Raw genomic sequence first — 27,880 nt, 5'->3', positions numbered from 1 at the left:
ATATTGACAAATATTTATTGAATGACTTCTATGTTTTAGAAAGCTCTAAGCACAGGGAATTCTGCAGTATCCCAAATGAGAACATATTTTTTTTTTTTTTGTCATACATTGATATGAATCAGCCATAGATTTACACGTATTCCCCATCCCGATCCCCCCTCCCACCTCCCTCTCCACCCGATTCTCCTATATGACTTTTTAAAAATAGCCTGTCATTTTTCAAATAAATATGTTAGGATTTTGATTTGGATTGTATTTAGTCTATAGAACAAATTGGAGAGGATTAACATCTCTACAATATTGAGTCTTTCAGTCCCTGAACACTCTGTACTTATTTAGTTCCTTAATTTGTCTCACCAGCTTTTGTAGCTTTTTGTTTACATCTTGCGCATATGATGTTTTTGTGAATGGTGTTTTTTAAAAATTTAGTTTCCAATAGTTTATTTGTAGTACATAGAAATGCAATTGATTTCTTTATATTAATCTTTTTCAGCATTGGTCAGTTCATTTATTAGTTCTATTAAATCTGTTTTATAGGTTTCATTGAATTTTTTACTTTGATGTTTATGATTCTGTGAATAGAGACAGTTTTACTTCTTCCTTTCCAGTATAGATGCTTTTACTTGCTTTTCTTGTCTACTGCATTGTGTAGAGCCTCCAGTACAGTGTTGAATAGAAGTGGTGAGGGCAGATATTTTTGACTTGTTCCTCACTGTAGTGGGAAAGCATTTTGGTTTTTACCACTAACTGTTATTAGCTGTAGTTTTTGTTACTTTGTTTTTTGGAAGATGCCTTTTACAGGTTGAGGAAGTTCCCTTCTTGTCCTGCTTAGCTGGAGTAAATCAGGATTGGATGTTGGATTTTGTTAAATGCTTTTTCTTCCCCTGTTGAGATAATCATTTTCTTTTTCAGTCATTGATGCCATGTTCATTTGTTTTTGTTTCATTTTGTTTTCCTTTCTGTTTCATTTTGAATAGTGTCTGTTAATAATGTCTTGAAGTCTACTTATCTTTTCTTTTGCAGTGTCTAATCTGTCATTAATTCCATCTAGTGTATTAGTCATACCTTACATTGTAATTTTTCTCTGCGGAAGGTTAATTTGGGTCTGTTTTATATCTTTTATGTCTCTATTTAACAGGTTCAACCTTCTAGCTTCTGAAATGTAAGAAACAGAATTGTTTTAATGTCCTTGCTAGTCATTTTGTCATCTGTGTTATTTCTGGGTTGGTTGTTTTTCCATAAGCCAGTGTGTTCGTCTCTTCCCAGCTGAATACTCAAGAGGTCCTCTGTCTACCTCCCAGGTTCCCACTCTGTGCGACTGTCTAGCCAATGTGCTGTCCCACGCTCCCGCTACACCTCTAACTCAGTGAGGTGGCTAGATTCTGCCCCTGTTCCTCTCCACTCTGCATTCAGGAAGCCCTCTTTAGGTAGGAGCTACGGCAGACAGAGGACCACTTTGCTTGTTTCTCATCTCTTAGCATCATTGATCTTCATTGCTAGATGTCCAGGGTCTTGAATACCACAATTTTGTATATTTTGTCCAGTTTTTTGATTAATGAAAGTATGAGAGACTGTCTCCTTTATTTAGCTTTGGCTGGACTCTGAAGTCCATGAACATATTTCTAATCGATGTACTATAATGAAAACTTGTTTGCAGAGTAAGACTGGTCAGATTTAAAGTCTTTCCTTTAACAACGTTGTCTTCCATTACCCCTAAAAAGTGGGACCTCTTGTTAGTTTTAGAATTTTTGTGTGTGTGAATAAATAAAACAATTTATAGTGAGCTTATTTACATTAGTCCTGAAATTAATGATGTTCATGATTAATTATGGATTTTATTATTTTATATTCTTTAAGTCATATTTAATTTTTGACACTGTGTAGGTAAATTTTTTATCAAAAGCCTGGTTTTAGAGAAGGGAATTTAAAAATCTAGTCAGGATAATAATTTATACTAACTATTATGGGAATCCAGAGAGGGGAAAATGTGTTAATCCCAATATTTTGTCAAAGAACATTGAATTTATAAATTTGCTTTCTAGTATGTGCTCTTTTTGGCAGTCTTTCATTAAAGCCATGGATATCCATGGCAGCCATTTGTATGATATGCCAGCAAACATGATTTATTGAGAAAGTTACTTTAATGGTCCTTTTGGTGTGTCAAGCTTTATATATTCTCTCACAACTTCTTGCTAGTTAAGGAACATGAATATGCTTGCTAAAAGTCAAAGTTGACTCAGGTGGGCTAACAAACGTAAATTCTCTTGACTCATATTGCAGGTGGAGTAATCAGCTCTTTCTTGAAGTGAGGATTTGTACCTTAGTTCTTTTATAGGTATGGATAAAAAAAAGATCTTTATTCAAGGAACTATGCATAAGACATTTTCAGTTTAATCCTAGTGCAGGGAGCTGATTTCGTGGTTTATTGTGAAGAGTATTTTATTGACAGATAATTCAGATAATGTGACTGTATGCTTAGCTGCTGCTTACCTAACTGAGCTTCTTACCTGGTATATCTTAAAGAAATGAACTTCTGAATGGAAATAAACTTCTCAGTATTTGACTAGGAGAGTTGTAGTTGTTGTTGTTCAGTTGCTCAGTTGTGTCTGACTCTGCAACCCCATGGACTATAGCATGCCAGGCATCCCTGTCATTCACCATCTACCGTAGCTTGCTCAAACTCATGTCCATTGAGTTGGTGACGCTATCCCACCATCTGATCCTCTGTCGTCCCCTTCTTCTCCCGCCCTCAGTTTTCCCAGCAACAGGGTCTTTTCCAATGAGTCAACTCTTCACATCAGGTAGCCGAAGTATTGGAGTTTCAGCTTCAGCAACAGTCCTTCCAATGAATATTCAGGGTTGATTTTCTTTAGGATTGACTGGTTTGATCTCCTTGCAGTCCAGGGGACTCTCAAGAGTCTTCTCCAGCACCACAATTCAAAACCATCAATTCTTCGGTGCTCAGCCTTCTTTATAGTCCCACTCTCACGTCCGTACATGACTACTGGAAAAACCATAGCTTTGAATAGACAGATCTTTGTTGGCAAAGTAATGTCTCTGCTGTAATATGCTTCCAAGGAGGAAGCATCTTTTAATTTCATGGCTGCAGTCACCATCTGCAGTGATTTTGGAGCCCACGAAAACAAAGTCTGTCACTGTTTCCATTGTTTCCCCATCTACTTGCCATGAAGTGATGGGACCAGATGCCATGATCTTCATTTTTTGAATGTTGAGTTTTAAGCCAACTTTTTCACTCTCCTCTTTCACTTTCATCAAGAGGCTCTTTAGTTCCTCTTTGCTTTCTGCCATAAGGGTGGTGTCATCTGCATATCTGGTTACTGATATTTCTCCTGGCAGTCTTGATTCCAGCTTGTGCTTCATCCAGCCTGGCATTTCACATGATGTACTCTGCATGCAAGTTAAATTAGCAAGGCGACAATATATATCCTTGACGTACTCCTTTCCCAATTTTGAACCAGTCTGTTGTTCCATGTCAAGGACAGTTAAATAACATTAAATAATTAAAATTATCTTATGGTTAGTAGTATTTTAAAATTTGTTGCCTTAGTACCCTTTTATGTCTTTACTCAGAAATAGAAATTTTGAAGTGTTTTACATTTGTACAAGTCTTATTAACATGTTATCCATCTTATTCACATGTTATTTTTGCAGAAATTTGTGCCTGTGGCTGACTATTTGCTATGTAAATGAATAGTGAAATACTTCGATAAATGTTTGGGTAACAAAAGACATATTAATACATCTCTGGTCAATAAGTTGTTAAGTTAAAACTTTTAAGTGTTGCTGTTTTTTCTTAAGTGTTGGTATTATCAATAAAAAGGTACACTAGTCCAAATGGACTTTATTGAGTTCAGTCACCCAGTTGTGTCCATCTCTTTGCGACCCCATGAACTGTAGCATGCCAGGCCTCCCTCCTGTATATATATTTGTGTGTGTGTGTGTGTGTGTGTGTATGTGTATATATATATGCGTGTGTGTATGTATGTATTTATATATACTATATAGGCTATTCCATCCAAAAGCAGAATACACATTCTTTTCAAGTGCCCAAGGAACAGTCTCCAGAATAGATCACATGCTAAGCCTCAGAACAAGTCTTGGTAAGTTTATGAAAATTGAAATCATGTTAAGCATCTTTTCTAACACCAATGCTTTGAAACTAGAAAGCAACTACAATTTTTAAAAAACTCCTGGGACTTCCCTGGTTTGTCCAATGACTAAGAATCCATGCTTCCACTGCAGGGGGCATAGTTTTGATCCCTGCTTGAGATCCCACATGCTGTGTGGTATAGCCAAAAGATAAAGTCTCTGAATCACCTTTGCAGAGAAAATAAAAATGTATAAAAAAAACCAAAAAAACTTCCCAGAGCACACACATATGGAGGCTAAACAACATGTTCCTAAGCAACCAATGGGTCACTGATGAAATCAAAGGAGAAATTTTAAAATACCTATAGACAAATGAAAACAGTGAGCCAAAACTGATGGGATTTAGGAAAAGCAGTTCTAAGAGGGACATCTATAGTGATACAGGCCTACCTCAGGAAACAAGAAAATTTTCAAATAAAGAATCTTATAGAGAAAGGAGAGTAAACAGAATACAAAATTAGTAGAAGGAAAGAGTCATGAAAAATCAGAACAAACATAAATAAAACGAAACTTAAAAGAAAATAGAAATCAATGAAATTGAGAGCTGGTGTTTTGAAAAGATAAACAGAATTGATAAACCTTTACTCAGACTGATTAAGGAAAAAATGTGAGGGCCCAAATATCAGAAATTATAAAGAAGACATGACAACCCACACCACAGAACTATAAAGGATCATAAGAGATTACTAAGAACTGTATGCCCCAATAAAATGGACAACCTAAAAGAAGCAGACAAATTCCTAGGAATGTAGTCTCCCAAGACTGAACCAGGAAGAAATAGAAAATATGAACACGTAGTTACTAGTAATGAAATAGAATCAGAAATGAAAACTCCCAACAAACACAAGTCCGGGAGCAGACGGCTTCACAGGTGAATTCTAACAAACATTTGAAGAAGAGTTAACACCTGTCCTTTTCAAACATTCCAAACAATTGCTTAGGAAGGCACACTACCACCCTAGTATCCCTGGTATTAAAATCAGACAAAGATATCACACACAAAAATTATTGTCCAGTATCACTTGAGTCAGCATGTTCAAAAATCCTCAACAAAATCTTAGTAAAGTGCATTCAACAGTACATTAAAAGGATCACACGCTATGATCAAGTGGGATTTATTCCAGGGATGCAAGCAAGGATGGTTAAATATCTGCAAATCAATGTGATATATCAAATTAAGCAACTTGAAGTATGCAAATCATATGATTATCTCAGTAGATACAGAAAAATCTTTTGACAAAATTCAGCATCCATTTATGATAAAAAGTCTGCACAAATTGGGTAGAGGGAGCATACCTCAACATAATAAAGGCAATATATGATGAACCCACAACTGACATCATACTCAGTGTTGAAAAGTTGAAAGCATTTCATTAAAGATTAGGAACAAGATAAGGATGCCCACTCCTGCCACTTTTATTCAGCATGCTATGTGAAAACCTAGACACAGCAGTGAGACAAGAAAAAATAACTAAAAGGAACCTAAATTAGAGAAAAGTAAAACTATCACTGTTTTCAGGTGACATATACTAATAGAATCCTACAGACACTGCCAAAAAGCCACTAGAGCTTATCAGTGAACTCCATAAAGTTCCAGGATGTAATATTAATATATAGAAATCAGTAGACAGAAATCTGTTGCATATCTCTACACTAAAAACAAACTATCAGAAAAATTAATTTAAAGAATAATCCCATTTACCATTGTTTCAAAAAGAGCAAAATACCTAAGAGTATATCTAAATAAGGAGATTAAAGATCCATGCTCAGAAAACTATGACGTTGATGAAAGAAATTGAAAGCAACAGAAACAGATGAAAGGAAATACAGTGTTCATGGATTGGAAGAATTAACACTGTTAAAATGACCATACTACCTAAGACAATCTACAGATTCAGTACAATCAAAATACCAATGACATTTTTCACAGAACTAGAACAAATAATTCTAAATTTCATGTGGAACTATACAAAAGATACTGAAGTACAAAACAGTTTTGAGAAAGAAGATTAAAACTGGAGGTCAGTGTGCCCTGATTTTAAACTGTATCACAATACTACATCCATTGAAACAGCATGGTACTGGCGCAAAAACAGACATATATATCAATGGAACAGAATAGAAAGCCCAGAAATGAATCCATCCACCTATGGTCAATTAATCTATGACAGAGGAGGCAAGAATATACAATGAGGAAAAGAAAGCCTCTTCAGTAAATGGTGTTGTAAAAAACTAGACAGCTACATGCAGAAGAGACTGAACCATGTTCTCACATCATGCACAGAAATAAACACAACACAGTCTAAAGATGTAATGTTAGACCTGAAGTCATAAAACTTCTAGAGGAAAACATAGGCAGTATGCTCTCTAATATTTGTCTTAGCTATATTTTTGGGAGATCTGTTTGCTCGGGCAAGGGGAACAAAGGCAAAAATAAGCACATGGGACTACATCAAACTAACAAGCTTTTGCACAATGAAGGAAACTCAACAAAATGAAAAGGCTGCCTACTGAATGGAAAAGATATTTGCAAATGATATAACCAATAAGGGGTTAATATTCAAAATATGCAAAGGATCAATGCCAAGAAACCAAACATCCTAGTCCAAAAATGGGCAGATTTAAATAGACATTTCTCCAAAGAAGACATACAGATGGCCAAAAGACACATAAAAAGATGCTTAGCATCATTAATTATTAGAGAAATGCACATCAGAATTACATTGAGGCATCACCTCACACTGGCCAGAATGGCCATCATCAAACAGTCTAAATATAAATGCTGGAGAGAGTGTGGAGAGAAAGGAACCCTCCTGCTCTGTTGATGGGAATGTTGATTGGTGCAGCCATTGTGGAGAACAGCATGGAAGTTCCCTAAAAAACTAAGAATAGAGCTACCATATGATCCAACAGTCTTACTCCTGAGTAGTTTTCTGAAGAAAATGAAATCCCTAATTAGAAAATAAATATGTACCCCTGTGTTGATTGCAGCATCATTTACAGTAGCCGAGATACAGAAGCAGCCTAAGTGCCCATGAATAGATGAATGGATAGAGATGTGGTACGTGTGTATACACACATGCACACACACACACAAAGGAATATTACTCAGGCGTAAAAGATTAACATATTGCCATTTGTGACAACATGGGTAGACCTAGAGGGTGTTATGCTTGATAAAATAAGTCAGAGAATGACAAATACTGTGTGATTTCACTTACATATGAACTCTAGAAAACAAATGAACAAACAGCAAAACAGAATTAGAGTTACAGATACAGAGAGCAGACAGGTGGTTTCCGGGGCTAGGTGGAGAGTGGAAGAAAGAAATAGGTGCAGGAGATGAGATTTGCAAAATTCACAGAATCTCAAATGTACAGTGTGGGGAATATAATCAGTAACTAAATGGTGATCATTTTGAAATGTATAGAAGTAGCAAATCACAGTGTCACATCATAGGAACTTACATAGTGTTTTAGGTTGATTATATTTCAAAAACAAACTCTTAGGAAAAAAGATCAGATTTGTGGTTACCAGAGGCAGGAGGTAGAGGAGGGGGAATTGGATGAAGGTCATCAACAGGTACAAATGTCCAGTTATGAGATGAATCCTAGGGATGTAATGTGCAATATGACAAATACAATTATTTGCTGTGTGTTATATAGGAAAGTTGTTAAGGGAGTAAATCCTAAGAGTTTTCATCACATGGAAAAAAAATTTGAAACTTTTAAAAGTTTGTATCTATTTGAGGTGATGAATGTTCACTGATCTTATCTTAATAATCATTTTGTGGTGTATGTGAGTTAAAACATGCTGTACATGCAGTGATATGTAAATTTTATTTCAATAAAACTGGGAAAGAAATTAAAAGTACATCTTACAATTATTACTGTGACAAAATCCTCTCAGACATTTTAGAAAAGTGTTTATTTAAGACTTCTTTTTGTCTATTAGAAGATTTTCAGAATTGAAGAGCTTTGTAGTATTTAGCTGATATTAGATTTCTAAAACATTAAATTCTGAACAACAAGGTCTTTTAGAACTCGCTCCTATAATCTCTAATGTTTTGTCTGAAGCCTCAGTGCATCCATAGTAGCACCAGGCTTCTGGGTTTCTGTCTGAGGCCAACCTGAGGTGTCTGTGGCCAGAGCCTCTAACAAGAGGGGTTGCTCTTCGCCTGGTGTTTCCCACTGGGTCTTGACCCCGACTCTCCAGATACCAGGGTGAGCCCACTGAGAAGTTCTAGTGAAAGCACCTTTCCATTGTTCATAACGTACCTTTCAGTCTCACTGTGTGAATTCTACTCCTGCCCCTGGCTTCCCTCTCTTGGGGTGCATGACACAGGGCAAGTTCTGGGTGTTGCCGGATTACTAGTTAGCATGTAGCAGAGGTTTCCAAAGTGGAGTTGGTTTCTACATAAGTTCACAAAGTAAGTCATTGGGGTGTGTGGAGAAGCTATCAGAACTTGTATTTATTTTTATTGCTATAATTTTTAAAGTCTTTCTTTTGTGTATAAAATAATATATAGGTCAGTGAGTAGTACATATATAGTTTACAAATAAAATATACATGTAATGGCTATATGTACTCTAATTTTATTTTTGCTAATGATAGTGTATGATCAAAAATTTGTGAGACCAGATCAGACTTCTATAGAGCATCTGGGCAAGGGTTTTTATCCTGTGATCTGTCAGTTCCTCTTTAAATGAGCTTCATGATATGCACAGTTGTGTGTGTGCGTGCATGTGCACGTGTGTGTCCCTCACCCGATGCTCAGGAGTCTTGGGCTTTAAAGATCAAAGATGCTTATCTGGGTTCCCCGGGCCATGAAATCACTGAAGTGTGTTTGGGAGGACTGCATCTTGTTTACAGATAACTTCCTAGGGTAAATTAAGTAGTACTTCACTTGAAAAATAGTATATGTAATTAGACACATGTTCCTTTTAACAAAGTCTTAGTAAGTGTGCTGCTGGGTTGTTGCCATGACCTTGTGGTGTGACCTGTGCTGTACATACTACTAGGGTCTGGGTCCCTTCTACTGTCATTGAAAAAGTATGTTATTGTACATTTCCGTTAATCTTGTATTTCCTTAAACTACTTTTGTAGATTATTGTCTCTCAAATTCAGATACATTGGCCCTGGATACATGTGGTTACACAAGACCTGCTTTTTGGCACCTGCTATTTTTCTGTCGTCTTCACGAGCTGCTTTCATAGAGTCTGTCCAGATAGGAGGTGATGGCATTGTGTTGAGTGGGGATGAGAGTTAAGTTTGAAAGTTAGCTGATGAGGTGACTTTGAGCTTAGTAAAAGTTGTTCTTGAAATTCTTAGGCCACCCTTAAAATGAGAGGTGCGTGATTTTGGGTATACAAGTCCTTAGTGGTTAAAATTTTATATGGCCATGATTAGCTCTCCAGTTTCTTCCTTAAAGAATATCAGTAGTCCCGTCATCTCTCACTTGACTGACCATTTGAATGCTGTTTTACTTATTTATTTACTTGTCAATAGTCAGAAAAATCCTTCCACATGCATACTCTGATCCAAGAAGTATTGAGCCTAGGGCACGTACTTGTTGAACAGAATGACTATTCAGACTTTTTTTTTTTTAAAAATAAGACTTGTTGTTTTACATGTGACAGGTGAATTTAAGTGGTGATGCATATATAATGCAACTGCACTGCATTTCCAACATCTACAACACAGTTACACTGCATTCCAGCCTTGGCCGTTTACTCCGCAAGACTGTAGCATCCAATTCACATATGTAATGTGTGTTTTCTTCCCCTTGGAAAGGAACCACTCTGTTTATTTGTTATGTAGTAAGTTTTAAGTATGTGCAAGGCATTGCTCTGGGTTCTGGGATCATAGGGTTAAAAACAACAGAGTCCCTGTTCTTATATTCTGGGGAGAGTAGGCACTAGATGAACCACAAAGGAAGAGAAACATTTCAGGTCGTGTGTGCCTTAAAGAAACATTGTCAGGGTGGAGGACCTTGTCAGGTCAGCTGTTCAGGGCAGGGGAGACAGGCAGCCGCTTGGAGGAGGTGACGTGTGAGCAGGGCCCTGCAGGGAGATGGGGCCAGGGTTGGGGCTGGAGAGAGTTTGTCAGGTGTCTCTTCCATCACCACCCTCATTTCGTATTTCGGGGAGCATGCCACACCCAGCTTCCACACAGGAGCAGCACAGCGGGTTTCTTGTGGATGCAGGGAAATGCTGAGCGAATGACCCGTTTCAGCTTCGTTGCTCACCACTGCCAGAGACTGACACGTGGACAGTTGCTTAGGCTGACTGGGGTTGGCCGCAGGATCATGACTGTGTGTTAACCTAGGATTCCCACTAACAGAAATGAGGAAGGCCATGGAATTTGATCTGATTTATACTTTATCTTGTTAAATATATATTTGTATAAATATATTGTACCTGGTTTATTAAGGGCTTTTTTATTTATTTTAACAGGAATCACTAGATTTGATCTACTTGGAGACTTTGGAAGGTTTAATTGGCTGGGAAACTTCTATATTGTGTTATCCTACAATTTGCTTTTTGCTATTGTGACCACATTGTGTCTGGTCAGAAAATTCACCTCTGCTGTGCGAGAAGAACTCTTCAAGGCCCTAGGTAATCCTGAGGTTTATGGGTGCTTTTTCTCTCCTTCTGCTTTTTAATAATTTTAACTTTTCAGCTAATTTTAAATCTTTACCTATTCATTTTCCAAATGTGTGAATCCTTCGAGGTCACATTCCTGACCCACTGCCTATTGGTTATGTTCTTGTATAAGATGACTTCATTAAGCCTCACCTTTCTCGTCTATAGAACAGCGACAATACCATCTTCAGAACTGCTGTGAACACTAACTAACATGGGCCCCGTCAGGGCCTCAGGGCAGTCCTCACGCACTGTGGGAGCTCAGCAAGCAGCAGCTCGTCTATCGTGATGACCAGGGCGGTTGCGGTGGACGGAGGTTGGGGTGCATGGCTTATATTCTAGTCGTGATGCCTCTTACTACTGTTTAGTTTAAGATTTTTTTTGAGAATTGGATTTTGTAAGTTTCAGGCTGACCCACAATTAAAGTTCTCTTCATAAGTTAGATAATAGTGTGGAATGAAAATATTAAGTGTTTGGCATTAATAAGAGAGAGGGCAAAAAAAAAAAAAAAAAGAGAGGGCATTTATTATGTATTCCATGAGTCATATGCATTGAGACATATGCATTGAGATGGTATTAAAAACTCATAGATTTGGCTAAGCTATAAAAGGTACAGATGTCACCTATGACCATATTTTTCATGCTTGCTTCAACATTAGTGATAACCATATTTCAGGCTTTGTATTTTGGGAATACCAGGACAATATAAACTGTCTTGCTTTGAAACCTTCTTGGGTTTAGGGTGTGCAATTTTATAAAAGAGGGAAAAGGTAAGTGATTTATTGTTAGAAAGTCCTGACATTGGCTCATTTACCTGAATTGACGCCATGTGAATGTTCATACTCCGTGTTCCTTTATGGCTCTTAGCTGTTGCAGAATGCAGCGTAACGGTGGTTCCTTAAGGTCCTGTTCTCATGTACAGCGGTAGATGCTAGGCAGACCACAGTAAAGCTTTAACACCACCACGCTGTCCAGTCCTGACGCTTGAAAGGATGGCCATTGGGAAGGAAAAAGGACTTCAGATTATCTACTCATGTCTGTTTTACTGTGAATTTATCCTCGGAGACAGTGGCTGATGAAATACTGGGCAGAAAGGAGAGAGTTACGTCTCATTTCAGCTGAAGCCTCGACACTTTGGGAATTTTAATGCCCAGGTTCTGTAATGCTGGTCAGATTAAAATCTAAAGATGAAGCGGGAATCAAACAGTCCTCTTAGCCAGATGTTTAGAGTTATAATTTCATATTTTAGCCTGTTGTAGCATCAGCAATGTTAGTTACCCATAATCTCAGATAAATTCCTACTTATCATTCACAAAAATGAGATGGTGGTGAATAAATTGTAGTAAATTTAGCATTTGAGTTGGGTGTTTTGGATATCATCTTGCTAAAGAAGTCTTTATTAAAGTAGTAAGATATAATTTAACCTAAGGTAAAGCTTGTGTATATTGTATTGGCTCTTTGACCATAAGAGGCAGTGGTGTTATCAAGAGTTATTTATGTAGAACATCTAGTAAACAGTTTTCCTAATGTTTTCTGTTACTCTTCGGAATGCTCTAAGGAGGCAATGCTTGATACCTAGAAGAAGATCCTCATGAAGTGTATATAATGTGTGAATGATCTGAAATCTTAATATGATTTCACTGAGAATTATAATTTAATCAGAAAATATAAAATTTAACCATCTCCTTTCTTTTTCTTCTTTTGTGTGTTGGGGGTGGCGGAGGAGGGCTTTTTCCCTCTGCTGCTGTGGGTTGAGAATCACAGAGTCTTTCTCATAGAGCATCTGGCACATGGCAGCCACTGGAAATTCAGCTGCCGTGATGGTGGAGGCAGTGATTATTTCTACAGAAGAGAGACACTGTAGTTTTTCTGAATAGATAACCTGTGCTCCACCCAGGGTTTAGAAGTAACTCATCAGAATAATGGACCCTGAGGGGGCTTGGTTTCCACAGGGTGTTGATCACCTGGGGGCTGGGCGCTGTGCCCCCTTCCTCCTGCAGCCGGCCTGTGTCAGCGCGCGTCCTCATGTCTGTGTCCAGCCGGAGCTGTAGGTGCCTTTTGTCACAGAGTGGCTCGGCCACTCCTGAAACCAGAACTCTGTGTGTGTGTGTGCGTTTTTGATTGACTTATTTTTTCCTTCCCATTCATCCGTCATAGACAGGCTCAATTTCACTTTTTTTCCATTAAGATATGCAGGTGATAGGAATTTTAAAATTTGGAATGTTGTGTTGGTTTGTGAGGGGTATAAAATTGCATATCAAGTTAGCTAGAAAACTACCTGAAATTTTAGGGGGAAAAATCATCTTATCCAAGCATATTTTTACAAATATCTGAGCCTCATAAAAGTTGTTCTCTGAAAATCTTTTCCATGGATGTGCTGCTTATGTGTTCTTGAATATCTTTGTGCTTTGTTTTGTTAAAGTGCTCAGAGCTTTAATACCAGCTCAACCCTTAAACATTTCTAGTAACTCTCCTGCCCGTGAAGGCACAGTAGTGCCCAGTGTACCAGGTACACTGGTGAATAATCACTGTGTGATACAGACGGGAAGGAGCACAACTTAGAAGGCAGCCATCGTCTCTTACTCTGCAGTGAAGTGCTGTTTGTGTTCTGTTTGTTCTTTTGTCCTTTCCTTCTGCTTGGTAATATTTTCTGTTGCTTTACTTGCATGCTTAATGTCTTAGTGTGTTTTTCCCTGCATTTTTCTGAGTGTATATGTATGAGTGTATTTTAAAACAAAAATGGGATCATCCTTGTTTCAGGTTTTTCCCCAAGAAGGGCACTCGAGGACTGGGATAAGCTTGCGGGAGCAGGTTCATTAGAAGTTGCTCCTGGGGCTGGGGTGGAGGGCAGGGTGGGGCGGGGCGGGAGCTGTGTGGAGGGCAGGGGCTCTGCTCTCAACGGAGGAAGCTGAGCTGGCCCTGTGGGAGGCTGGGTGAGGGGCGGCTCCTGCATGAGGGGAGGCCTGACTTCCTGCTGGGCAGCTGTCTTCAGCGGAGGCCCTGGGCGCTGCCGGCGGGACACGGAGCCCTTTCATGCTGCAGGGAGTGTGCTACGCGGCAGTCTCCTCAGGAGCACTGCATGTTGTGCCCAGCTTCTCAGCAGTGCATTAGTTCTCACGTTTTCTTCATTTTTCTGCAGGGCTTCATAAACTGCACTTATCAGATACGCCAAGGGATGCAGACACAGCAAAGCCTTCTGCAAATGGGCATCAGAAAGCACTGTGAGACCCCAGCACCATGCTGCAGTCAAGAGCTGAGCACCCCACACTCGTGACATTCCCGCCAGTCGGGGCCGTCCCGCTGACTGTGGTCCATGTGTCCGGCCTGGGCCTGTATGTGTCCCCGTCTTCATAGTTTGAGGGCTTGGCTGTCGCAGGTCGTCTCTGTTCTGTTTGCCTTTGTGTGGACCTTGTCGTTCCCAGCCAAGCGCAGGCCCCTCTGGGCGGTGCATCTTCTGGGGGCCATGCTGGCTTGCATTAGCTGTGCAGCTGTGAGGACGTGAGAAAAGGCCACTTTGGGGCTTCTAAGGATTCATTTAAATCTCAGTATACAGTCCATTCAAAGTGTAGACACCTACATGAAAGGCATCCTTCCTTAGTCCTCAGACGGGCAGTTTCTGCAAAAAAATGGAAGTGTATAGGTGTTACTGCAGTGCCTGCATTGAAACTGTAATGGTTGCAAATGACATTTTCTACTTCCTTCAAGAAAAAAACAAAAGCATAGTTCTGACTTATGTTACCGAATATTGACTGGAATTTGAGTTAAGGGAAAAATAGAAAACTCTTCTAAACCTGAGCCTTGGTAGAATGCCACAGGAATCCGTCTACTGTCCAGTGTAATAAGCTATGGTAGGATGTGTTACGTCATCATATTTTCTGACAGTTTATGTGTAAATAATTCAATATTACCTCTCACAACATAGTTGCCAGTGTTGAACACACTTGTAACTTAGATTTTGCCTTACAGGCTGTATGTACGCTCAGTTTTTTTAAAACATTTTTTCAGAAATCCCGTAATTCCCTGTGCTTCTGTGTCCATCATGGAACCGTAAATCCTCTGTGGTAGAAACCCCTTCTTTCACCTTCGGTCACTTCTGCACATGCCAAGTTAAACCTCAGACTTACAAAAGTGATCATTTAACACCAGAACACACAGCGTCAGCCAGCATTCGTGGTGTCGGGACAGTTCTGCAGTGTATCATGACCTCACGCTCATTCGGTTATTAAATTGTAAATAATTATGGGGACAGGTTCTTGACTTCAGGGCCTCTGAGTAAAAGCTGTACCATGGTACTCTGTGTCCCCCTCTGCTAGGTTAGAGCATCAGAAACTGTGCACGCAGAAGTGGGAGGCGGGTCCATCACACGCAGTTCATGTCGTGAGGCCTCTAAATACGTGTATCCACATGCACTGTGTGTATGGCAGTAGTGTCTGTGTTCAGACAAAAGTAAAATTCAAACTGTTGAATTTAAAGGTTTCGGGGAGAGAAATTTATGAAAAATAGGCTGTATATATTTGACATAAAACATTTCCACTAAGAACCAAAATTATAAGAAAAAGTAATCTCAGCTCTATGTGTATACTTCTTTATTTATACCTCTGCATTTCCTTCTGAGTTTCTCTTGTTCAAATGCAGCTTAGGTTTAAAACAAAAGAACATTTTGTGATTCTAAATGACCCTCAGTAAATATAAGCAGTCTAGTATGGGTGAATTTCTCAGCATAAGATCCACATACTGAGAAAATTTATTAAAAATGGCTGCTCTTCAATTTTACTGGTAATTATACCTATTTAAGCATTAGTTGGAGGTTTTGATTTTTACTGAAACTTGCTTGCTTTGAGCAGACCAGGTCAAGGGGAGAAGAGAAAAAAGTTCCTTTAAATAAAAGAATATCACTTTTAACTTACACCAATTTCAGGGCACACATCCAGAAGAGCTTCTGGGTATTTGTAAGATGTCTGAAAATTTTTGAGTAAAGTATTAAACTTTTCAACCTCTGTATCAACTCTTTGCTCATCTGAAAATTTCTTTCCATCAGAGGACTTAGGCCAGGTTTGGATCACTAAGGAGTGAAATGTATAATGGATTTTTTAAGCTCTCATTGGATGCTTCGTCATTGCTGTGTGGAATAGAGGGATGGTTTTAAACCTTGGGTCTCAGACGTGTTCTGTGTGAGCAAATACAGGTTGTTACATCCTCGATCTGCACGTAATGACAACCAGTTGAGACTACAGATACCCCGTGTATTCCCGGTCACATCGACAACCTCGATCCTGAGTGAGACGCTCACTCTAATCGCAGGCGCTTCTCTCAGACACACGCTGGAGGCTGGCGTGTGGCCCTGTGGTGGGGTTGGGTGGGGGGCAGCACGTGGATCCCGGGCCCACAGCCGGGAGCGCCGTGGGAGGGGCGCCCACGAGGCCTTAGGCCGGAGGGCCCCGCGCCGCAGTCAGACACCCGGACTGCCCTGCTCCTGGGCGGGCGGGGTACGTCACTGACAGGCTCAGTCAACGCTCCTCTCGTGTTTTCTCACTTCCGGGAACCAATGTAACGGGGCAGTGGGCACTGCCGTTCTTTCATTCATTGGTTCTGTGGTATTTGAATGTGTTGGTTACACATTTTACACATACAGCATTTGTAATGATCTTTACTGATTTTCCAAGGTATTTCTTAGATTTAAAATTTATTTAGCTTTGTGTACATTCTCTATGAAAATGAAACTGCTGTAAATGTGAGACTTGATGTAAAGACTGTGCGCACACACGTTAGTACCTTCTGTGCCACGCTGAGGGGTGGGCCGCGGAGGAGAACGAGACCTCACTGGTGGTTGTCACTTGGGTGCGTCCGAGATGCAGACACCCCTGACCTGGGGCGGTGGCTCCTGCCCGGCTTTGCTGGGGCACAGGTGACCCCCTGTGGCCTCAGCGTCACCGTGTCTGCCGACGGCACGCTCCGTGGTGGCTCTCTGTGTTGTCGGCACAGTTCAGTGTACTTAGCGTATAAAGGCAGTGCTTGTGATGAGGGTACATGCAGTACTATTTACACTTTTAAAAACTGGTATGATGTTACTTTGAAAATAGTGTTTGGATGCACTGGCAAATAATTTTTGTTTACAGAGTGTTTTGTTTACAAATTGTCAGTCTTGTTTGTTTCTATGAGATTACTTTTAGTGTGACTCTAAATGTCTCAGAAATTAAAGTTTTACAAAAAGTGATTTTATATTTTGGTTTACAAGTACTCAAATGTGTTTTTTTTTTTTATCTTAAACACCCTCATGGCTGAAACTTAAGCGTACCGGTTACGTTCACTCCAGCCTTACAAAGGGCAATGATTGTTCTGGTGGAGTGGTGAGCTGAGGAGGAAGTGGGTGTTTCCCGTACTTCTTGTTGGGGAGTTTTTGGTACGTCAGTTTCTTGCAACTTAAAATGATTGAAATCATGTACGTTATGTTATTTATTTGACTTACTTAGATACGATTTCTCTAATTTCTTCCACTGAAGGACCGAGCCACATACCTGACTGTGGTCTGGGCAGCTTAATCCAAAGTCTTTGGAAGGCAAATGCCCTTCACATCTGGTTCACTCACTGACAGAAGCCTCTCCAGCAGTGACTTTCAGACTTCTGACCACAGTGAGAAATCCACTTTACAGTGTAACACACACACACACACACACACACACACACACACACTTCTATACATACAAACAAAAATCTAAGAAAACAGTACCTGCTTTTACTGTGTGTGACGCATGCTGTCATTTTCTGTCCTGTTTTGTTTTGGGGTTTTTTTTTTGTTTTGTTTTTTGTTTTTTTTTAATTAGATGCAAACCACTAAGTCGTTTCCTGGCTGAAAGAATGATGAATACAAAGAATTGTTTTGGCTTTTGAATATTGTTCAGGTAAAATCCATTATCGCAGATACCACTGAAGCAAAAAGATTGAGTATGAAAATTACTTGTTGCACCGCAAAGAATGTAATTAAAGTCAGTAGAAATTGCTGGCTCTAAAACGTGAATTATAAATTTCAAAACGAAGTGATCCATATGTGTTGAAGGAGTAGTGCTGGGAGCTCATTTTCAAGAGAATTTACTTAACTTCCAGTTCTTTGTAACTCAATTAGGAAAGTTTTTTTCAAGTTCAAGTGTCATCAGGTAGGCAGTTCAGACGGCCCAGTCACTGTGGGTGTGACTTTGGTGTGTGCTCTTCCCGGCGCATGAAGAAGCCTGGTTCTCATGAGCAGGGTCATGGGAGCTGGGCAGAGACAGCCGCTGTGCATCTTCTCTGAGGACCAGAGACACCGAAGGGCCACAGCGTCTGAATGCGGGGAGGCTGATGTCCACTCGTCGGTTGTGAATCTGAGGGAGAAAGCTGTATCAGTTTCTGAAAGAACGGCCTGCCTACAGACTGGGACACCGAGCGTCAGGACTGGGGGGCCCCTGGAGCCGGCGTGCTGACTCAGGCCTCCTGACGCCTGCACTTCTCCTGTGTCGGCTCAGCCGTGGGCGTGAGGGGGAGGTGGCGGGGTTAACCCCCAGCGCCGGGCCTGCCCCTCCCTGGCCTCACCTGCAGTCTCCCCTCCTGCCTCTGCTGCATCTCAGCAGCCGTCCACTTCTCTGCTCTTTCTAGTCCTCACCGTGGCATCTCACGAGGCCTCGAGGTCAGGGACGTGGCGTCAGGAGGTCGGCGTAGCGTCCTTGCTGTCAGCAGCCCGAGACCTGGGCGGTGGGGAGATGCTCACCTCCGCCCCAGAGCTCGGGCCCAGGCACGGGAGGGTGAGGACGTGTGCTGGGGACACAGCCGGCGAGGTGTAGCCCTGGCTGTGAGCGCAGGTCCGTCCCGCTGCCGCCTCTCCTCTGCCTGCTCCAAGTGACTCCAGTCGGGTGGTTCAGAATTTCCCAACACCGGTGTGTTGAGTCAAGCGTTTGAACACTGTCTGCCTTCTTGTCTCAGGTGCGGAAGTGCAGCATGGCCTCAGAAACTCAAGCCAGCTTAGCTCTGTCTAGGTTATGCAGATGGTGTAAGTAGGTGCCTAAGATGTGATTTTAAGATGAGACCAGTTTTATTGTATATAGCTTGCAAAGAGACTTACTGCTTTAAATCAGTAATAACAGCAATACCAGCAATAGGCACTTAAGTAGTGCCTCCCTATGGCAAGTGTTGTTCTAAGCATTTTATATGTGTGTTTATTTAAATATTTGACCACCTAATACAAACAGCCTACTCATTGCAAAAGCCTGATGCCAGGAAAGATTGAGGGCAGGAGGAGAAGGGGCAGCAGGGGACGAGGTGGTTGAATGCCGTCACTGACTCAGTGGGCATGAGCTTGAGGAAGCTCCTGGAGTCAGTGAAGGACAGGGAAGCCTGCCGTCCATGGAGTCACAACAACAGCTCATTTAATCCTAATGACAGTCCTGGGAACGAGGTACTGTTAGCATTCCCGCTTTGCTGATGAGGAAGCTAAAGCACAGAGACGTTAAGTAACCCACCCGAGGACCCACAGAAGACAGGATTTGAACCCCGGGCCAGCGAGCTCCTGAGTCCGTACGCTTCACCAGTTTGTAAACATCGCTTCCCAGATAGCCTTTACTGACCGATTACAGCCGATGGAAGGCCCGTTTCCACAGGGGAGCCCCTGTCCTAGGTGACAGAGCCTTGTAAGATCAGAGCCTCTGGGACAGAGGGACTTGTTTAAAATTGTTCCCTGTTTGTATGGTGCTTAGTGAGGACAGTGAACCAGATAGGAACCATGAGTGAGACGTCAGGGCTTTAAGAATGTGACTTGATCACCTTGGAAGGAAGAGAACAGTTTGGGAAAATTTCTTAAAAATGCTGGTTCTGCTGTGCCCGTCGCAGCTCTCAGCCCTGCGGGTTTCCCGCGGCCCAGCGAGCTCCACCTTCGGGGGGGTGGTTTCGGCAGAGCCGCTGGTTCTGGGCAAGCACAGGCTGGGACCTGGGCTCGGAGCCCCCGCTGTGAGCTGAGCAGGGCTGCGGTTTCCTCACGATTCCGCATTGCTTCCCCACGCGTGAGACTGGCAGGACCCACGGTTGTAAAAATGGTTAGGCAGCGGCAGCCATGGTCACCTGCTGCACCAGTCAGAAACTGGGCACCCCACCTACGCGCCGTGTAGCGGAACCCGGGCGGCTTCTCTCCTGCATGCATGTCCCTTGTGCACGGGCCTCTGAGCAGGCCACTGCCGAAGTGCAGGGCCCGAAACATTAGGTGCTCTTACGTGCTAACTGTTATTTTTAATAATTTACTTAAATGTTCTCTCATGATGGCTTGACATTTGTAGGATGATGTCACAGTTAGTTGTAGCAGAGCCTATAAGGAACTAAGGTGAGCCTTAAATTGTTAGCCATGGTCACTGTGTAGGAACAGCTGAGACCACCCCCATGAAAGCCACTCAGCGTTTATCTGGTCCACCTGGGCTTTTCTAAATGCGTCCTCGCTGATCCTTACGGAAGTGTCTCAGCTACTGGGGTTGCTTAAAGGCGTAGTGTCTTAAAATTGTGATGAGGACTTTGGAACAATGTAGGCTATGTTGAAAACTTTAAACAAGAAAACATTTTTGAGTCTGTACATCCTTGTTATGTTCTTCTGGTTAAAGTTAAAAGTCGAGATGTGTTAAATTAATTACAGTTTTCTTACGAGGCTTTGTCCTTGAAACAGACGTCAGATCTTTGTCTACAAAAGGCAGTGCAGAGTTCCCTGGCGTCCAGTGGTTAGGACGTGGCACTTTCTCTGCCCGGGTTCAGTCCCCGGGTGGGGGACTGCGATGCGGCAAGGCACGCAGCATGGCTGGTAAAAAGATGGCGCTGACGTCGGATCGTTGAAATGTTCCCGCCGATTTGCCTGATCGCGCTCTTACCTTGCAGTAAGTGTGCCTGCCGCGGTAATTCCACGTGGTCGCTCTGGCACACCAGATGCCACCATGGACTGTCGTGTGTGTATGGAACATCCTTTGCTCATGAACTTCTTTTCCTACCAACACGTAGGTTTACATCATTCCTTGGGATGTCTATATAGTCCTCTTGATGTGTGGGGGCCATATCTTAATCAGCTCCATATGGATCCGTGTCCAGCATATCTCCAGTTTCTAACTGCCATAAAATCTAATGACTAGCTTCCTACACATGCCTCAGTGCACTGCTCTGCTCCCTTTAGGAGGCGGTAATGAAAATCTCCTCTTCCTCTGTCCTCTATCTCACTTCTGGCCACTGGTGTGGGTTTTTTGCTCACCAGCATTTCTCCAGCTCTCTCTGTGGATAACTGCTTGGCTGTCCTACAGTTTAGTGCAGCCCCACACGCGAGGGGCTGTCTCACTGCCTGCCTGCCCACCCCCACTTCAGATGCACATCCTGAGCCCAGAAGCCGTCACGTTCTGCCCAGCCTGCTCCACAACAGAGCCCAAGACCCCTCCTCCAGTCCAGCCCCTTCCAGAGCTGCTTGCAGGACGCTGGGCAGCAGTTCATTCACTGGATGACCTGCTTCCCATAAAGGAAAGGACCCTCCCAGATCCTCCGGTGGTCACAGAAGCTCTCAGGATGCCTTCAGGTGGCGGTTTGTGTGGAGGAGGCTCTGCCCTACAGGCCTGATGGATTAAATGACTGCCGGCTGGTGATGAGCTCAGCTCCAGCCCCTGTTCCCTCCCCAGAGGTCACGAGGGTGGGGCTGACAGCTCAGGCCCTAATCCCAGGGTTGGTTCCCCTGGCGATCCTTGGGGAGTCTACAAAAGTCACCCCAACCCTCCTGCACTGTCGGTGGGAATGTGAATTGGCAGCCACCATGAACAGACACAAAAGCTGGAGCTGCCGTAAGGCCCAACAACCCCACTCCTGGGCTGGTTGGAGAAAACTCCAGTGGGAAAAGTTACACGCATCGCAGTATTCGTGGCAGCGCTATTTACAATAGCCAGTCATGGAGACAGCCTACATGTGCATCAGCAGCGGAGTGATAAAGAAGATGTGGTGCTGCACACGGGGGTGCTGAAGTGACTGTCACTCATCGCCAACTCTGCCACCCCACGGACTAGCCCCCAGGCTCCTCTGTCCTGCGGTTCTCCAGGCAAGAACACCGGAGTGGGTTACCAGGCCCTCCTCCAGGGGATCTTCCCAACGCAGGGACCAAACCCGGATCTCCTGCACGGCAGGCAGATTATCATCTGAGCCACCAGGGAAGCCCCTAAAGAATGAAATAATGCCATTTGCAGCAGTATGGATGGGCCTAGAGACTACCATACTGAGTGAGGTCAGTCAGAGAGACAAATATGGCACCACTTACACGTGGATGCTGAAGAGTAGGACACATTAACTTATTTATGAAACAAGCAAGTTCAGACATAGACAAGAGACTGACGGTTACCAAAAGGGAAGGGTGGGGGATAAATTAGGAGTGTGGGATTAACAGATGCATACTACTGTATATAGAGTAGATAAACAGCAAGGATTTACCATATATCACAGGGAAGTATATGCAATATCTTTTGACAAGCTACTGATGCAATGGGAAAGAACTGGAAAAAAAGAATGTAGATAAATACATACACACACACACACACACACACACACATATGAATAACCAAATCACTGTGCTACACACGTGTAACGAACACAATTTTGTAAATCAGCTTCACTTGAATTAAATAAAAAAGTCACTTCATTCACATAAGCCCAGGTGTGGTTGAAAGGGACTTGTTATGAATATCAAAAGACACTCTTATCCTCTTATCACTTAGGAAATTCCAAGGGTCTTTAGAGCTCTGTGCCAGAAATGGAGGAAGACCATATGTGTATTCTTATTGTAAGTCACAATGTCACATATTCCTAAAATGAAAGTGTTCAAAGACGATGCACACAGCAAACTACTTCCAGAAAGACGTATCAGCAGCATGTCTGGGACGTGTGCATTTAGCTAACCCTGGATTTTGCCAGTCTTTTAAGTCAATGACAACCTGATGGGCAAAATGTGTTTTTTCTTGCATTTTTAGTAACCAGTGGGGGAACTTTAAAAAGAATTTTTCAGTTCAGTTGAGTCGTTCAGTCATGTCCGACTCTGCGACCCCACGGACTGCAGCACGCCAGGCCTCCCTGTCCATCACCAACTCCCGGAGCTGGCTCAAACTCAGGTCCATCAGGTCAGTGATGCCTTCCAACCATCTCACCCTCTGTCGTCCCCTTCGCCTGCCAGCATCAGGGTCTTTTCCAATGAGTCAGTTCTTCACATCAGTTGGCCAGAGTATTGGAGGTTCAGCTTCAACACCAGTCCACTATTCATATTTTTGCTTATATGGGTTATTAAAAATACTTAGCCCACTTTTACTATCTCTTATCCTTATTCTTTTATAAAATCTATTACAGTAGTAAATCTTTTTGTTGTCATAAATATTTTTCCTGTTTTTTTTTTTATCTTGTTCACATTGTTTTCTGCTATATGGAAATCTAAAATTTTGAAGTAGTTAAACTTTACAATTTCCCATGAATTTTTTGCTATCATACTTAGGACTTCCCTACTCTTAAGAGTTTTTAAAATATTTACCGAATTTTGCCCCAACTCCTTTCATTGAGATGTACCTCGCATACCGCATGTCAGGCTGCACCCCACAGGCCTGCAGGCCCTGTAAACTGCCCCATCACAGGACTAAAGAAAGAGGCTGGCGGTGGCAACAGAGACCTCAGGGGTTTGTTGGACCAGAGATCTTACCTCTGAAGCAAGCTCCTGGAGTGACTCTTCAGGCCGCCGGGTGGAGGGTGGGGGTGCGTGTCAGTTACAGGGGGATGTGGGTCAGTTACAGGTTGGCCCTGGGGGGGGGGGGGCGGGCAGTATCAGTGACGGGGGTGGACGTCAGTTACGGGGGACATCAGGCTGGCTGGGATCAGGAAAACAGGAACACAAAGGAGCCCCTCTGATCAGAAGCTTAGGGTGCTCAGTAGCTGTGGCTGGCGGGCAGGCGTGCCGGCAGTAACTGGTCAGGCTCTGTGAGGAAGAGGGAAGGGTGTAGGTGAGTAGACTGCAGGTGAGGCAAGGACCGGGCCAGCAGGGAATGGACTGAGAGCAAGAGGATGGCCATCTTGGGGGGCCTGACCACACACCATAAAACTCACTCTCACGGTGTACAGTCCATTGGTGGTTAGTGTTCAAAACCAAAATTCAAGTAAATCCAGGGATCTGAAGGCTTGATTAGGTGGTTTATGATTCGGGCAGCATCTCGTTCTGCGGCTAGAGGGAGCATGCAGGGGTTTTACAAGGTGGAAGGTGTTTGTTTATAGGGAGGGGGCAGGACAAGGGGGATTAGCCAAAGAAGAGGAAGGAGCATTGTTAAGCCAAGGCATCTTTTGGGAAGGCAACGGCAAGGATGCCATTGTGCAGACTGCCTCTTCCTCTCTGGTGGGTAGAGGGGGCCCACACGGCAGACCACCTGGTGAGGACCGGGAGACTCCAGACCAGTGGGTCGAGGTTACATTTCTGGTGGTGGCCGAGACTGCAGGTAGGTCAGGGAGGATGGGCTTTAGCACCGGTGATACTAGTGACGGCTTAGGGCCTGTGGTTGAGTATATTCTCAGGGTTCTGCACACACCACCATGTAAATCAATCCCAGCACACTTCCATTTCCTCAAACCGACCTACGGTTTTGAAAATTTTGTTGATTTTTGCCTGCACTGGCTTTTCTCTGGCTGCTGCGGGCGGGGACTGCTCTTCTCTGCCATGTGCAGGCGTCTCTCGTGGAGCACGGGCTTCAGTGGTTGGAGCTCCCGGACTCTAGGGCCCAGGCTCAGTCACTGATGAGCACAGGCTTAGCTGCCCCAAGGCATGTGGGATCTTCCTGGCCCAGGGATTGAACCTGTGTCCCCTGCGTTGGCAGGCAGATTCTTAGTGACGGCACCACCAGGGAAGCCCAAACATAAGCACATTGAAGGCTTCGTTTGCGGGAATCAGTCATCCTTTTCCCGCATTTCTTTTGAGGAGAGGAATGTGATCGTGGTTGTACCGAGGCTGTCACTTGCCACACACCGCTCTCCTACGTGCCGAGCAACACGAGTGTGGCTTCCCACAGGCGACCATGTCCCTGGCCCCATGCAGTTCAGGGGCAAACGAAAAACCGTGTGGTGTGGGGGGCCCTGAGAAGATGGCTGCAAAGAAGCGGGTCTACCAGGAGAAGCACCGTGGACGTGATGGGGCGTTACCCCTGGGACTCCAAGCCACTTCCAAGAGTGAACTTACCCTCAAGAGGAACAGTTGCAGGACCTGGGTGCCTGTTGGGGGCACACCTGCCTGCCCGCCCTCCGGGGGCTCCCGAGGAGAGAGGGCCACCCCTCGGGCACGCAGGCCACCACTGTCAGCCTGCTCTGAGCCCCAAACGCGGCTCCCGCCCATCAGCTTTGTTTCCCCACGAGACTGCTGTGGGCTATGACAAATCGTACAGGGAACAGTCTGTGATCTCAGAGCCTTCTCCATAAACCCAGTGTCCTTAAGAATCGGGCTGAGGTCTGAACTCTGTAACCCAAAGCTCTAATTAGTACTTCTCACACCGTTGTGAAGGATACGCGCCTCTTTTCGTGGACTGAACACCAGCCTTGTGTTTTGAGTTACAGATACTCAGACGTCCCCCTCACTTCTCGGGCCCTGGTCAGGGACTCATTCTCCTCTGTCTCCGCCACACGGCATGGTGACGTCACTACATACGCCTGGCTTAGAGCGTGGAGGATGCACTGTTTTAGACATTAGCATTCTTGTTGGCAAAGAATATTCTTGTTCACAAGACATCCCAGAGATGCTGGATCAAATCTTTAGGTCAGTTAACACTATTGTTTCAATGCTAGTTTTCTGGTTTTGACAGTTTTACTAAGGCATGTTAACATGAGGGGAAGCTGGGCAAAGGCTCCATGGGAATTGTTACAACTCTTTGTAAGTCTAGATTATTTCAAAATGACATATATATATATCAAATGAAACAAAACTGGAATTTACTACTAAAATGAGAAGAAACCAAATACCCAGCACCCTGGACAGGTAAAACAAAACTTAGGGGTTATCTATGGATTTAGGCAGCATCACAAGTGAGTCCTCGACCAAACTCACGCTTCTTTGGGCCACCGCTCTTTCTTCCTCAGTGAGCAGTTTTCAAAGGAGACCCAGAGAGACTGCAATGCCATCGTATAAACGTCTACGTGGTGTCTGTGGCTTGACCTGAGAACATGTTGTCTTCCCAGAGAAGCGGCCACCCCACTGTGATGCACGTCTTCCTGTCCTGTAAGCGTGGCCTCTGGAGCCTTTGCTGGGCATGATGTTCCGGGAGCTTTTCAGTAAGAAAGTCTCCTGATCTGCCATCAACTGTCTCGGCCAAGCGAGACGCGCCCCGAGGCCCTCACGGGGTTTTCACTGTGCTACCTCCAGTGGCGGCCCAGCCCAGGCTTCCCGCGCCGATGACCGTCCTGCGGATCTGCTGCCTGTGTCGGCAGAGCGCGGGGCTGCAGAGAGCGATAGGCAGGAAGAGGTTCCTGGAAGGATCTGCACAACTCATGGAGTCAGAGGGCCAGTGTGAGAGGCGGGCTCTGGAAGCGGGCAGGGTCGCCGGGTGTGGGCAGCAGCGCCCCACCGTCGTGCCCAGGACGCGGTCACGCTGGCCCTGAGTGGCCTCCCGCACTCGCCAAGTGCCTGGGCGCCCCTGGGTGCCCCCTGCAGGCTCTGGGCGTGGGTCTGGGCATCAGACTGGCCAGGCCTTCCTCCTCAGCAGGCTGTGCTCTCCTGGAGGGGCCACTGGCAGGAAGTGGTTGGGGGCGGGCTGTGTCCAGGAGCCAGCCTTCCTCAGCTGTCTCACGACCGTGTTTGTTGTTGCTGTTCAGTCGCTCAGCCGTGGCTGACTCTTTGCAACCCCATGGACCACAGCACGCCAGGCTTCCCTGTCCTTCACCATGTCCCAGAGCTTGTGCAAACCCATGTCCACTGAGTCAGTGATGCCATCGAACCATCTCATCCTCTGTCCGCTTCTCCTCCCACCTTCAGTCTTTCCCAGCATCCGGGTCTTTTCCAATGAGTCAGTTCTTCACATCAGGTGGCCAAAGTATTGGAGCTTCAGCTTCAGCATCAGTCCTTCCAATGAATATTCAGGACTGATCTCCTTTAGGATGGTCTGGTTTGATCTTGCAGTCCAAAGGACTCTCGAGAGTCTTCTCCAACACACAGTTCAAAAGCATCAATTCTTCTGTGCGCAGCCTTCTTAATGGTCCAACGAGTGTCTGCTCACCGTTTAAACCATCTCCAAGTCAGGCTCCAGATTCTTTCGTGGGACTCTCCACTGCTGCAAAGTGAACGTACCCCAGGATATGTGGATGTGCTCATTAAGGTGCGTATGTGCATGGGCTTTATGTTAAGAAAACACCCCAGATGGGATGAGAAATGAACAGGAACAGGCATGGTGGGGCTCCTTCCCAGGTGACACTGGGGCTGTCGTGCACCTTGACAGGCATGCAGCTGGCCTCGGCCACCTGTCTGTCCCCGCCTCCTGGCCTGGCTCGCTGGCCCCTTGCCTGCTGTTAGTTGTGGCTGCACTGACCTGCCAGGGGCCCCACGGTGGCCGCAAAGCCTGCCTGCAGGACGTCCCTATGGCCCAGGGCGGGTAGGAACCCGCCTTCCAATGCAGGGGGTGCAGGTTCGATCCCTGGTCTGGGAACTAAGATCCCACACGCAGTGGGGCCCTGGCACCACGATGAAGATCCTGCAAGCCACAACTAAGACCCAAATAAAGAAGTAAAGAAATTTTAATTAAAAGTCTACCTGCCCTTCCTTAGCACAGGTGAGGAGGGTTCACTGGAGACTCCAGGCAGAGGGGCCGAGATCCGGGAGCCACTGAGGGCAGCTCCTCAGCCCCTCACCTGCTGCTGATGGGCGGGCAAGTTCTGAGGAACAGGCCGCTTTGTCCGCCCCTAACATCTGGGGCCTCTTCTGTCGCAGCAGCTGGGGCACCTTGCCAGGACCCCGTGGTCAGTGCTTGTGAATGACCAGGCTCCCAGGAAGATTCCGTGGATTTCTTTACGTGTGAGCCATGAACATGTAGCTCTGAGTTATTAAT

At 44.2% G+C, this 27,880-nt stretch overlaps 2 protein-coding genes across 6 annotated transcripts in view; one reads left to right on the top strand and one right to left on the bottom strand.

Annotated features, from left to right (window-relative positions):
• LMBR1 (limb development membrane protein 1) overlaps nt 1-15,820 on the top strand; it is a 132,026-nt gene extending 116,206 nt beyond the window's left edge. For all 5 annotated transcript variants that reach the window (XM_043463981.1, XM_043463977.1, XM_043463978.1 and 2 more), the window contains 2 exons: nt 10,626-10,787; nt 13,954-15,820. In XM_043463981.1, coding sequence (XP_043319916.1) covers nt 10,626-10,787; nt 13,954-14,039 — 248 coding nt within the window. In that variant the 3' untranslated portion in view covers nt 14,040-15,820. The remainder of the gene's footprint in view (nt 1-10,625; nt 10,788-13,953) is intronic.
• Nucleotides 15,821-17,836: 2,016 nt separating this feature from the next.
• The window catches only part of RNF32 (ring finger protein 32), a 46,374-nt gene continuing 36,330 nt past the window's right edge, over nt 17,837-27,880 (bottom strand). The window contains exon 8 of the mRNA XM_043463988.1: nt 17,837-18,169. Within this exon, the coding sequence (XP_043319923.1) occupies nt 17,975-18,169 (195 nt within the window). The 3' untranslated portion in view covers nt 17,837-17,974. The remainder of the gene's footprint in view (nt 18,170-27,880) is intronic.

Source organism: Cervus canadensis, chromosome 3, assembly GCF_019320065.1.
Source record: "Cervus canadensis isolate Bull #8, Minnesota chromosome 3, ASM1932006v1, whole genome shotgun sequence".
Lineage (NCBI taxonomy): Eukaryota > Metazoa > Chordata > Mammalia > Artiodactyla > Cervidae > Cervus > Cervus canadensis.
This window is presented reverse-complemented; position numbering and strand designations above follow the sequence as displayed.